This window comes from Serpula lacrymans (genome assembly GCF_000218685.1).
Source record: "Serpula lacrymans var. lacrymans S7.9 unplaced genomic scaffold SERLAscaffold_7, whole genome shotgun sequence".
NCBI classification, from domain to species: domain Eukaryota; kingdom Fungi; phylum Basidiomycota; class Agaricomycetes; order Boletales; family Serpulaceae; genus Serpula; species Serpula lacrymans.
In genome coordinates, this window is record NW_006763296.1 from 619,178 (window position 1) to 629,969 (window position 10,792).

The window sequence follows — 10,792 nt, forward strand, 5'->3', positions numbered from 1 at the left end:
AAGGGATTCTAGACTGGCCAGAATGCAAGTCAAAAAAGGAAGTACAAGCATTCTTAGGTTTTGTCAATTTCTATAGGCACTTCATAGAAGGGTTTGGGTTGATTGCCAAACCACTGACTAAATTGACTGGAAAAGAAGAGTTCACATGGGGACCGGAACAACTAACAGCATTTAAAGAACTCAAATGTTGAGTTAGTTCCACCCCAGTCCTCGCCTTACCAGCCGATGACGGAAAGTACAAAGTAGAAGCGGATAGTAGTGATTTTGCCATGGGAGCGGTACTATCACAACAACAGAATGGCATATGGAAACCTATTGCATATCTCTCAAAAGTGTTAAACCCAACGGAACACAATTACAAGATTTACGATAAAGAACTCCTAGCCATTATGGCGGCACTAGAAGAGTGGAGACACTACCTGATTGATGCAAAAGAGGATTTCGAGATCTGGACAGACCACCAGAATCTCTTATATTTAAACAACCTCAAAAACTCAATTGGAGACAGCCACAATGGGTCACAGAGTTGAGCAACTATAATTTCACACTACACCACACTCCCAGAACCAAACACATCAAAGCCGGTCTACTCTTGGGACGAGCCGATCATGATAGGGGGGCAGAAGACAATGAGGATGTCATCATACTAAAAGCAGAACTTTTTATATGAATGACCCTCACACCTGAACAAAGAGAAGAGATGGCCAGAACAGATAAAGAGAGCATAGAAATGTATAAATGGATAAAAAGGAGAATGACGAATGTGGATGATTTAGTAAAAAAGGTTGACAACAAAATAAAGAAGAGAGAGGATAGATGGTGGAAAGATCACAAAGGATTCATATTCTTCAAAGGAAGGATGTATGTCCCAAAAGATGCAAAGCTTAGAGAGAAAATCATACACAAAAATCACGACTCTATCATAGCCGGCCACCCAGGACAATATAAAACAAAAGAACTCATCACACAAGAATTCTGGTGGCCATACATGGACAGAGACATCAAAAGATATGTTGAAGGATGCAAAACATGTCAAAGAAGCAAGCCAATTTGTCAGAAAAAGGCAGCACCACTCCATCCAAATGAAATCCCTACACGACCTTGGGAAATCATAACTGTCGACCTCTTAGGACCTCTACCAGAATCACAAGGCTATAATATGATTATAATAGTTATTACAATTGACATACCAGCACCTACTTACGCTTCACTTTTTTGTACTTTTACTTTTACTTTTTCCAAGTCACATGACCAGTCATGGGACCATTTACTTTACTTTACATTTTCGACTTTTTCATAGTCACATGACCAGTCATGTGACCGGTCACATGCTAAGCATCGGACTTTAAACTTTATTTACAACTGTACAGTACCTCATGTATTTTAGTATATATACAGGAGCAATACATGGGGAAGGACTCAGTGAGTCCTCCTGTTGTCTACCAACAACTAACTTATTGAAACCTAATGGGTAACCACTCCCACCTCTTCCTCTACTTCTGAGTGTTGTTTTCATTGTGCTTCAGTGCCCCAAGACTGTGTCTTGTTGGTGTTGTCACAATAGCGGTAGACCAATTTTCAAAAATGATTCGAGTTATATCAACACAAGCAGAGCTTACATCAGAAGGAGTAGCGAGATTATTCAGAGACAACATTTTCAGACGCCATAAATTACATAACAAAGTAATCTCAGATTGTGGGACTCAATTTGTCTCAAACTTTATCAAAGATCTCCATACCCTTCTAGATATTAAAGGAAATCCATCTACGGCTTATCACCCACAGACAGATGGACAAACTGAACGAGTAAACCAAGAGATAGAACAGTATCTCAGGATATTTGTAAATCACAAACAGACAGACTGGGCAGAATGGCTACCACTCGCAGAATTTTCATACAACAACGAAGAACACAGTGCGACTGGATACTCCCCATTTTATCTAAATAGCGGTCAACATGCAAAAACGGGAACAGACACTAGAAAGGAAGTGAAGAGCGAGAGTGCGGAAGAGTTTGTAGAAAGAATGAAGGAAAGCAGAGAGGCGGCGGAAAAATCACTGTATCAGGCAGCAGAAAACATGAAAAAACAATATGACAAAAAGAAAAAAGATCCAATTGAGTATCAAATTGGCGACAAAGTATATGTAGAAGCCAGTCATATACAAACCGACAGACCAACAAAGAAACTTGATGGAAAAAGACATGGCCCTTCGGAAATAGAGAAGAAAGTAGGATTAGCAGCTTACAAACTCCGACTCCCCGGAAAGTGGCGAAATGTTTATCCAGTATTCAATGAATCTGTTTTAACCCCATTCCAAAAAGCCGAATTCCCATCACAACAAAAGCCAAAGCCGCCACCACCGGCAATAGTGGAAGGAAAGAGTATGAAGTAGAAGAAATACTTGATTCATGAATGAAGAGGAATAAACTAGAATACCTAGTACATTGGAAAGGATATCTGAAGGAGGAACGTATATGGGAACCTGAAGGGAACATAAAACACTCCCCAAAACTCCTACAACAATTCCATACAAAAAACCCTAGTGCACCCCAGAGGATCCAATTTGCATTGAAATTCCAAGCATTCAAAAACTTCACCAAAACTCCAAAAATCCATAAAAATCTGTTTAACTGGGAAAACGGTGAAACTCAAGGCATACTCTCGGGACAAGAGTCCTAAGGAGGGGGTCATGTCACGATCCCTTACTTCTAATATCCCTATCTCAACTGATAACAAATCCATCATATCTCCAAATCTTATCTAATCATAGTCACATGATCAACCACATGACCTATGACATAGCTACTTACAAAGACAATTACAAAGTGCCTCATGCCTTACGCATGGCGCTCAGTCAGCACCTCATTGTTAACACATGTTCTGTAGTATATATACCAGCTACCTCTTGTACATATTCTCTAGCTGTTGATTACATCTTTATTCACTGTGATAGACCCTTGCTTGTGATTTGAACTTCTGACTCTCCATTTGTTCAGTAAAAGAGTTGGATCTTCACACTAGTGCACAAGCTAAGTCAATCCCCAACCTCGTACTCCGTTCCGCTCCCCAATCCATCTCCGCACTCCAAACCCCGCTACTCCAAAGGTCACAGTTATGACAGGTCCAGGAATTAACTGTATAGTACTTAGCTACAAATAGCATATAACAAATACCTGTTCAGCATATATACCCTGCAATATATTGGAGACTCCTCAATGAGTCTTCCTGTTATATAACCAACTAACTCACTCCTACCCAGCTAAGCTTGTGTGAGGGCTTTCAGGCTACCCCAGCAGCTCTGCTCTTTATTTTTTGCTTGTTTTAGTTGTGCACTAGAGTGTTAAAACTTCAGTTGTAACAGTCAGACAGCACAAAGATAGAGAGCTACTAGATTGTAGTCTGTTCAGTAGATCAAATTGAAAAATGATTCAACAAAGTGCATCTATATCACTTTATTCCAAAGGCCAAAGAGAATACATGATCATGCATAACTTTGTAGTATAACAGACAAATACTTAGTGTCACAACAATATCAAACTTGAACCATATACACACAATTACTCCTTGACACTCAAACCAACGCAATTCAAAAGCATAGACCAACTAGCAGACGCAAACTCACAATCACATTTATTCCTTTAATATAGCCTCCACCTCGGGCTTAATACTGGCAAGCAGGTCTTTCGTAGTATATTTTGGCTTCCAGCCAAGAGCTCGTGCCCTACTGGCGCGGCAACGGGAGTTGGTGCCTAAGTATATAGTCTAGTCAAAAGTTTAGTATTGGTAGACAATATCAGAAAATCAGATGATAGTTGAACGTAAACTCACCCTAGGATCAACCTTCAGCTCTTCCTCAGTCACCATTGTGGGCTCCGGGCTCCTGCCTTTGCCAAGCTCATAAAGTGCTTCGGCAACCGCTTTGCTGACGTCGTACAACAAGTGTTCGCCGTTCTCCCCAAAGTACAAGCCTTCACGTCCGTGCCCTGCCTTACCAGCCAAGATGGCTTCGTATAACACAATATATAAGGAAGCGACTACCAAAATAATCAGTTTCGAGTCACTGTTATTTCATAAATAGGCTTACTATCATCAATGTGGACATTAGGCCATCGGTTTTTGCCCTCACCAAGAATGGCACCTTGTCCACGCTTCAGACCAATCCGTATAAGATACGGAATCTGTCTAGATTTTGGATTCTGAATGCCAAGCTGGACAAGTTTACCAGTCGCAAGGGCATAGATAGTAGAGGGAAGTACAATGTGCGTGCGTGCGTATCCTACATAAGATAACCATTATTTAAGGCTGAAGATCAATGTGAGTTTAACGAAGGGAAATGAAGCATACCTTGTTTATCAGCCTCGATAACCAAAAGATCAACATTTCTGTGAAGCTGCGTGTCTGGAAGAGTCTCCAATTGTTCGACATCTGTGTCGTCGTAAATGGTATCATAAGCATATTTTCCAGCAGCCTTATCCGTCAGAACGCCTGCAATTAAATCACAATCAATTCCCGCATAAGAAACTCACATCAGTTCAGGACTTACCAGTACCGGACTATTGGTTTAGTTGAAAGTGATCGATAAATAGCATGATATAAATGCGACACAATAAGGCTTACAGTGTGGATCAGAATAGGAGCTGTTCCTGTAGATTTATAGTGATTCTTCAGCCCAGCCAAAATAGCCTTGGTTGCTGGTTCATCATCAGCGTCCGCCTAGAAAATGCGATCAGAACAAGTGCTACAGTGAGGACAAGTAAGACATACACAAGCAAATATCACATCAGACTCGGAGGCAAGTTGCTCTAACTTGTCGAGATCAGAATTGGATCCCACAACGGCATGAACACCGATAGCTTCAAGCTTCTGTGCTTTTTCAGGAGAGCGCACAAGGGCGGTGAACTGCGACGACGACGATGTAGGGTGCTCGAGAAGCAGCTCAAGGACAGCACCTCCGATATATCCTGTGTCATGAAAGATGCATTCGTGAGGGACGTGAACGGTGTAGTAGTCGATTACATACCGGTTGCACCGGTGATAAAGACGTTCGTTGTGGCAGACATGATTACTAGTCAAAGGTGAGTTGATCGATATTTTCGTCATGCCTTTTATATGCCTGGGTAATTGTAATTGATTCATAAGCCAACTAGCCAGGAAGCTTAGAAATCAACTATGGAGAAGAAGATGGAAAGACTCGTGACGGTACCAACAGCAATTCCCCGCCCGGCTTATATTCGACAATCCTTAAACTTTCAGATGATCCTAGCACGGCCCGTCTTCATAGATTGCGTCAACAATACACGATATTACCATTCAAAGCGCCGTGCTAAGCCTGAGAGACTAGTTTTAAAAATGAAACAGCCAAATAAAACAGGGTGCGACTTACAAGAACCACATTTACTTATTAGTCCTTATATCTCCCTATCTTATCTTATCTCTCTAACTACAACCGAATTCATTATACGTCCTTGTTATCCTCAGAGCTCTCATGTAAATCACCCGCTGAGCGACGCTTCGATTTCCGGTTTAATGCTTGCCAGCATATCCTGCGCTGTGTACCCTATGGACCGCGAACGCTCGGCATGACAACGTGAGTTCGAGACCATATATGCCCTTAAGTGCTACAAGCATCAGCAAAGCCCCAAACGTCTCAAAATCTGTGTAACGGCTTACCTCGAAATATTTGTGCAGTTTTTCTTCTGTGAACATTGTCGGTTTTGGGCTCTTTTCCTTACCTAAGTCTTAGAGCACCTGCGATACCGTCTTGCTGATGTCGTACAGCCTATGTTCGCCAATTTCTCCGAAGTATAACCCTTCCGGACCATGACCAACCTGGCTGCCTGTAGGTTGATGTTTTGTAGCGGCATCATAGACAGCAATGAACAAATCAGAAACTACGCAGCTTCAGTCTCCAAGCACCAATGATGAAGAAGGTTAGGCGCTTACTGCCATCGATGTGAACATTTAGCCATAAGCTCTTTCCCTCACCGCTCCCAGACCCCGAGTACCATTCAATCATAGCACGTCTGATACCGTAGGTCAACGTTTCGGACATACCGCAACCTCAATTCCGTGGATCCATTTGACACCGCTTGCCTCGCAACGGCTTTCGTGGCCTTCTGGGGCCAAGCCCGGCCAGTGGCTGTCTACCTCCTACCTGCGCGCCCCTTCGTTGTCTGTCAGTTCACAGGTCCTGTTCCTCCCCTTGACAGAAACTAAGAAAAATGTCGGCGATGACATCTTTATCAGCAGGCAGGGAGGTGTGACTGACCCTTGCTCTGCCCTTTTCGTTCACTTCCTCATCAACAAGCCAGGCCCTAGCGATCTTCTGTTCAGCTACAGATCAAACAACATACTTGTGCCCCTCACAAAGCGAAAATTCCGGCGTCGCATCGGCGCTGTCCTCACCTCTTCCTCAGGCTCTAGCTCACGCGTGACTGGGCATTGCTTCCGCATCGGTAGCAAATCTCTTCTCCGTGGCGTCCCTCCCCACATACATACACTGGAATTGGACTTTGTTTTATTTATCATGGTTGGGTTTTGGGTACTGCCGAACACCTCATTCCCCGTTCTTATTTATGTATGCTTAAGTAAATCGTGTACACGGACCCTGACCCAACTGTATACGTACACCCATCATAATGATCATGCCAGTAGCATGTGTCTGCTCCCCAGGCCTAACTCGGGCTTCGTTTTTAAGGCGAGTTGAAGCGAACCTGAGATAGTTCCAGCCATGTCACTCATCAAAGTACCATTCCTTCTGTCCTCAGCTATTGGGATACACGCCACTAACACTGCACCGACCAGTACTCCTCCTTCAGATGAGCTAGTCAAACTCTCCCCTAGGGAGCTTTTCTTCAAAAGTTTTGTCGCCATTGCCCCAGCATATAAGGTGTGTGTTTTCCAGTTATCCATGAAGCAGGTCTATGCTAATATACTCTTGGAGGGGTGCTTCTGGTTATGCGCATTTGGGGAAACTGCTGCGATCGTGTTGCCTCGCATCTTCCCTTCGAAACTCCCAGTTGGTGTTCGTGTCCTGCTAGACGCCCTTGGCGGCCCAGACACCCGCCCCATAAGTTATCCATTCATTATTGGGACAACTCTTATGTCCCTCGCCGGTCTCCTACGCTGGCAATGTTATCGTACTCTTGGTCGATTCTTCACCTACCGGCTCAGTATCCGCAAGGACCATCAGCTAGTTAAGAGCGGACCCTATTCCATTGTGCGTCATCCAAGTTACTCAGCTGGTACGTTGTCTCTGCTTGGCGTGGTCATTGCGTATGGTCATCCGGGGTCGTGGTTAAGAGACTCGGGTGTGGCAGATAATTTACTGGTGAAAAGTGCAGCCATAGCTTGGGTTGCTGTGTTGGCCACTCTGGTCATTTCCTCACCTTCACGGTGTTTACAGGAGGATCAGATGATGAAGGAAAAATTTGGGGAAGAGTGGGAAGAGTGGGCGAGCAGAGTAAGGTTCCGGATGATTCCTGGCATCTTCTGAACAATCAACAGAAGTCGAGTCGTGGAACCTTTTTCTCAGGATAGCGACCAACTATGGCAATTTCTTCCTATCAATTCTTGATTGCAGTACAAACATTACAACAGGGATGATATGTTCCCGTAGCCTACAGATATACTCACACAACATGTTCTATCATTTGGACCGACATTGTGAGCCATTCTCACTAGCACTAAAGATAAGATTATACTACCGTTCTATCAAGCTTTCTCCAACAAAACAAGCTGAGTCTTTAATCGCTTCAATTCCGTCACAGCCTCGTCGATTTTTTCTTTGACCTGTGCCTCCTTGGCTTGTTCCTTCAGACTTCGAACCAGTTGTCCCTGTTCTAAGATCTTCGCTTCCAGCGCAATGACTTCCGGGGATTTAGGTCCGCTTGTTGTGGACACTTCAACTTTTGCATCCGCAACGGCTGCCTTCTTGGCCTTTCGTTTCGATACTGGTGCACCATCAACCGCTGGCGTCGCTTCTGGCGCACCTCCGAATTTTGCCTTCCATACATCCTCCATCTTCTCATCAATCTTTTTGAACAAATGTTCAGGTTTGCCGATCTGGTGTCCAGCAAGGATATCGATAGAGAGCAGTTCAGGGGCAATACGTGCAGGTGCGTTGAGTTGGACTAGTATGGAATCTGATGTGGCGGGCATGAAAGGGTATATAAGGGCGGACAACACGTATATCAGGTTGATGGCGCGCGATACGACCTGGGCACACCGCTGGGGATTTTCTGTCATCAATGCTTTGTTAAGCTTGGATGACTGAAGGTAATTGTTGCCTCTGTTTGATATCAACATGATTGTCTGAAGTCCAAGTCTGATTTTGACGCTATCCATGGCTGCTGTATAATCTCTGAGAAGAGAGTTGACTTCGTTAATAAACTCTCCATCAAGCTCGTCGTTGGGTGATAGAGGTCCAGGAGCTTCTCCACCATCGGGGATTATTCCATCATATTGCGAAGAGACGAATTTCAAGAGTCGGTTAACAAAGTTTCCGAAGCTAACATGATCGTGAGCAAAACTGTTAGTTATTCTTCAAGCAATGCTTACTTGTTCAACAGAATATTATTGTTGGCCGCAATCTGAGAGATAAGTTATAATGGGAAATCAATTGATAGTAAAGCTTCAACTTACACAGTCTGCCCAGGAGAACATAGAGTCCGCTGTCTCTGGCCGGGTTGACAAAAGGTAATATCGCCATACAGAAGCAGGAATACCAGTCTCTCTGGCAGCGGGGCCGAACACCCCACGATTCTTACTCTTGGAAAATTTGCCTCCCTCGTAATTTAGATATTCTACAATGGGGGCACAGTCAGAGATATTTCGTCTGCCGTTGCAATTTGTCACTGACCTGTTGTCGAAACGTGATGGAGCGTTGTCCATGGTCGTCCATCGCCAAGCTGCATGGCGGGGAAATATATTGTGTGAAAATACACATTGTCTTTACCCATGAACTGGTAAAGTTGAACGTTTTCCTGATTGTGCCACCACAACTTCCATTCGGGTGTATACTCAGCGGTAATACTGGCATAACCTATGACTGCATCGAACTAGGCAACACCATTAATTGATTCTAGCAAGGCATACGCTTTCATTACACTTACCCAAACGTCTGGAGACAGGGGTGAGCAATCGTTTCCAAACATAGCATCAATAGGACTCACAAAGGACTTTCCCTTCCATCTCTTTATCGTCATCTGTTCCTAAAGGTGGTATTGTAACACCCCATGTAAGGTCTCTCGTTACGGGAGTCGGCCTCAGACCTCCCTTCATGCGCGCATCGATAATTTCTCCGTCCGCATTGATCGTGGCATTGGGCGACCATTTGCCTTTCTTCCATGAATGTCGTATCCAGTCTTCCAAGCGCGGTTGAGTAGCATCCAACCTGAAATACATGTGCGAAGAGGATCGAGGAACGACGCTATGGGTTTTGTTGATCAAACAGCGAGGCTCAATTAGATCTATAGCATCTAGTGTTCGGCTACAGCCATCGCATTGGTCACCACGGGCATCCTAAAGAACTCTTACAGTAGGTATAATATGCAGGTGGTGATATACGCACGATATAGCCACAATTGGGGCAAATTCCCTCCACATAACGATCTGCTAAGAACCTATTGAACAAGATGTAAAGGACTTGGATCTAGTATGCTGCTTGTGAAAACATACTTGTTGCAACCTTCGCAATAAGTTTGTTCTTTGACCTGTTTCTCCAGCAACCCATTCTTCCCTAAATTTGTATAAATCGATTGACAGATTCTATAACAATGTGTCAGACAAAATCAACGCCAGACGGTGACGATGACTTACTCTGTATGCTGACGAGTAGGAGTTCGCCCGAAATGATCAAAGCTATTGGAAAATTATCAGATCTGAAGTGCCATCGACCTAAGACAGATCTTACCCAATGTCAAACCACTCATACGTTTCTTTGTGCAGTGCGTGATATTTGTCGCACAACTCCTTCGGAGTGATGCCCTCTTTCAGTGCCTGAGTCTCAGATGCAGTACCATACTCGTCGGTACCGCAGATATACAACGTTCTTCTGTTTTTTGTTCCTGTTCAGTCGACAGATTATGACCTCGAAGTATCAACATGAAAATAAACATGACGTACTGTTATATCTGTATTCGTAAAAGAAGATAAGCCTTCGTAAAATTTATATTTAACACATCACATACCGACTGAAGACATCAGCGCTTAGCGTACTTCCGATGATATTGCCTGTACGGATGGTATCGATAAGACCTGGCGCTGGGTCTACTGATGTAGTACTCACCAAGATGCGGTACGTTGTTGCAATAAGGCAGCGCAGAAGTGATCAGGATGTTAGTTTCTCCATCTTTTGGTAATCTTTGTCACGGTTTGTCAGAACGTGCTCGGCAATATAAGGATTTTGAGTCTCACATGGATGTTTGTCCTGGAGGAGGAATTGACCGCAAGACATCCTCCGAAGCTCTAATTTTCTGTGTCATGGCGAGTACTTTCTCCTCGGATTACTTTGGGTAGACTAAGAGATGAGTTTGAAGACGAAACAGAAGATAGGATACAGACCGAGACTTGTATCTGCTGTAAAGTTTTGAAAGCGATGCCCTATCTATAGTGACTCGAATCCATATCTGTCAATCTGACTCCGAGCCATGGCAGTTCCCCGGAAAATGAAACTCCGCGGCGTCAAGTGACCAGCAAAACCAAAACGCGTCTTGCTAATGCAGTCCATGGTCCCGCCACGGTTCACCAGGCCTTTCTTAATACCCACTTGAGGTTTACTCAAATACGCA

The 10,792-nt window shown here is 44.0% G+C and overlaps 4 protein-coding genes across 4 annotated transcripts; 1 reads left to right on the top strand and 3 right to left on the bottom strand.

Annotated features, from left to right (window-relative positions):
• Positions 1-3,393: 3,393 nt before the first annotated feature.
• On the bottom strand, positions 3,394-5,223 carry SERLADRAFT_467558 (uncharacterized protein; the record flags this gene model as incomplete). The annotated part of the gene is made up of 8 exons (XM_007318335.1): positions 3,394-3,764; positions 3,831-4,036; positions 4,087-4,278; positions 4,347-4,487; positions 4,546-4,555; positions 4,620-4,715; positions 4,767-4,963; positions 5,023-5,223. 8 exons carry the CDS (start codon positions 5,060-5,062, stop codon positions 3,633-3,635), a joined length of 1,014 nt encoding a protein of 337 aa, XP_007318397.1.
• A 158-nt stretch (positions 5,224-5,381) lies between these two features.
• SERLADRAFT_467561 (uncharacterized protein) lies at positions 5,382-6,673 on the bottom strand (the record flags this gene model as incomplete). The annotated part of the gene is made up of 4 exons (XM_007318336.1): positions 5,382-5,620; positions 5,673-5,729; positions 5,751-5,893; positions 5,946-6,673. The coding sequence occupies 4 exons, from the start codon at positions 6,052-6,054 to the stop codon at positions 5,495-5,497; spliced, it is 435 nt and encodes a 144-aa protein (XP_007318398.1).
• A 228-nt stretch (positions 6,674-6,901) lies between these two features.
• On the top strand, positions 6,902-7,366 carry SERLADRAFT_389488 (uncharacterized protein; the record flags this gene model as incomplete). The annotated part of the gene is made up of 1 exon (XM_007318337.1): positions 6,902-7,366. A coding segment is annotated over one exon (286 nt), but the record flags the coding sequence as incomplete, so codon positions are not given.
• Positions 7,367-7,715: 349 nt separating this feature from the next.
• SERLADRAFT_437992 (uncharacterized protein) lies at positions 7,716-10,486 on the bottom strand (the record flags this gene model as incomplete). Its single annotated transcript, XM_007318338.1, has 14 exons — positions 7,716-8,511; positions 8,562-8,593; positions 8,646-8,806; positions 8,863-9,061; positions 9,116-9,123; positions 9,176-9,524; positions 9,574-9,625; positions 9,681-9,770; positions 9,822-9,863; positions 9,916-10,069; positions 10,128-10,135; positions 10,193-10,235; positions 10,291-10,364; positions 10,419-10,486. The coding sequence occupies 14 exons, from the start codon at positions 10,484-10,486 to the stop codon at positions 7,716-7,718; spliced, it is 2,076 nt and encodes a 691-aa protein (XP_007318400.1).
• Between the last annotated feature and the right edge of the window lie 306 nt (positions 10,487-10,792).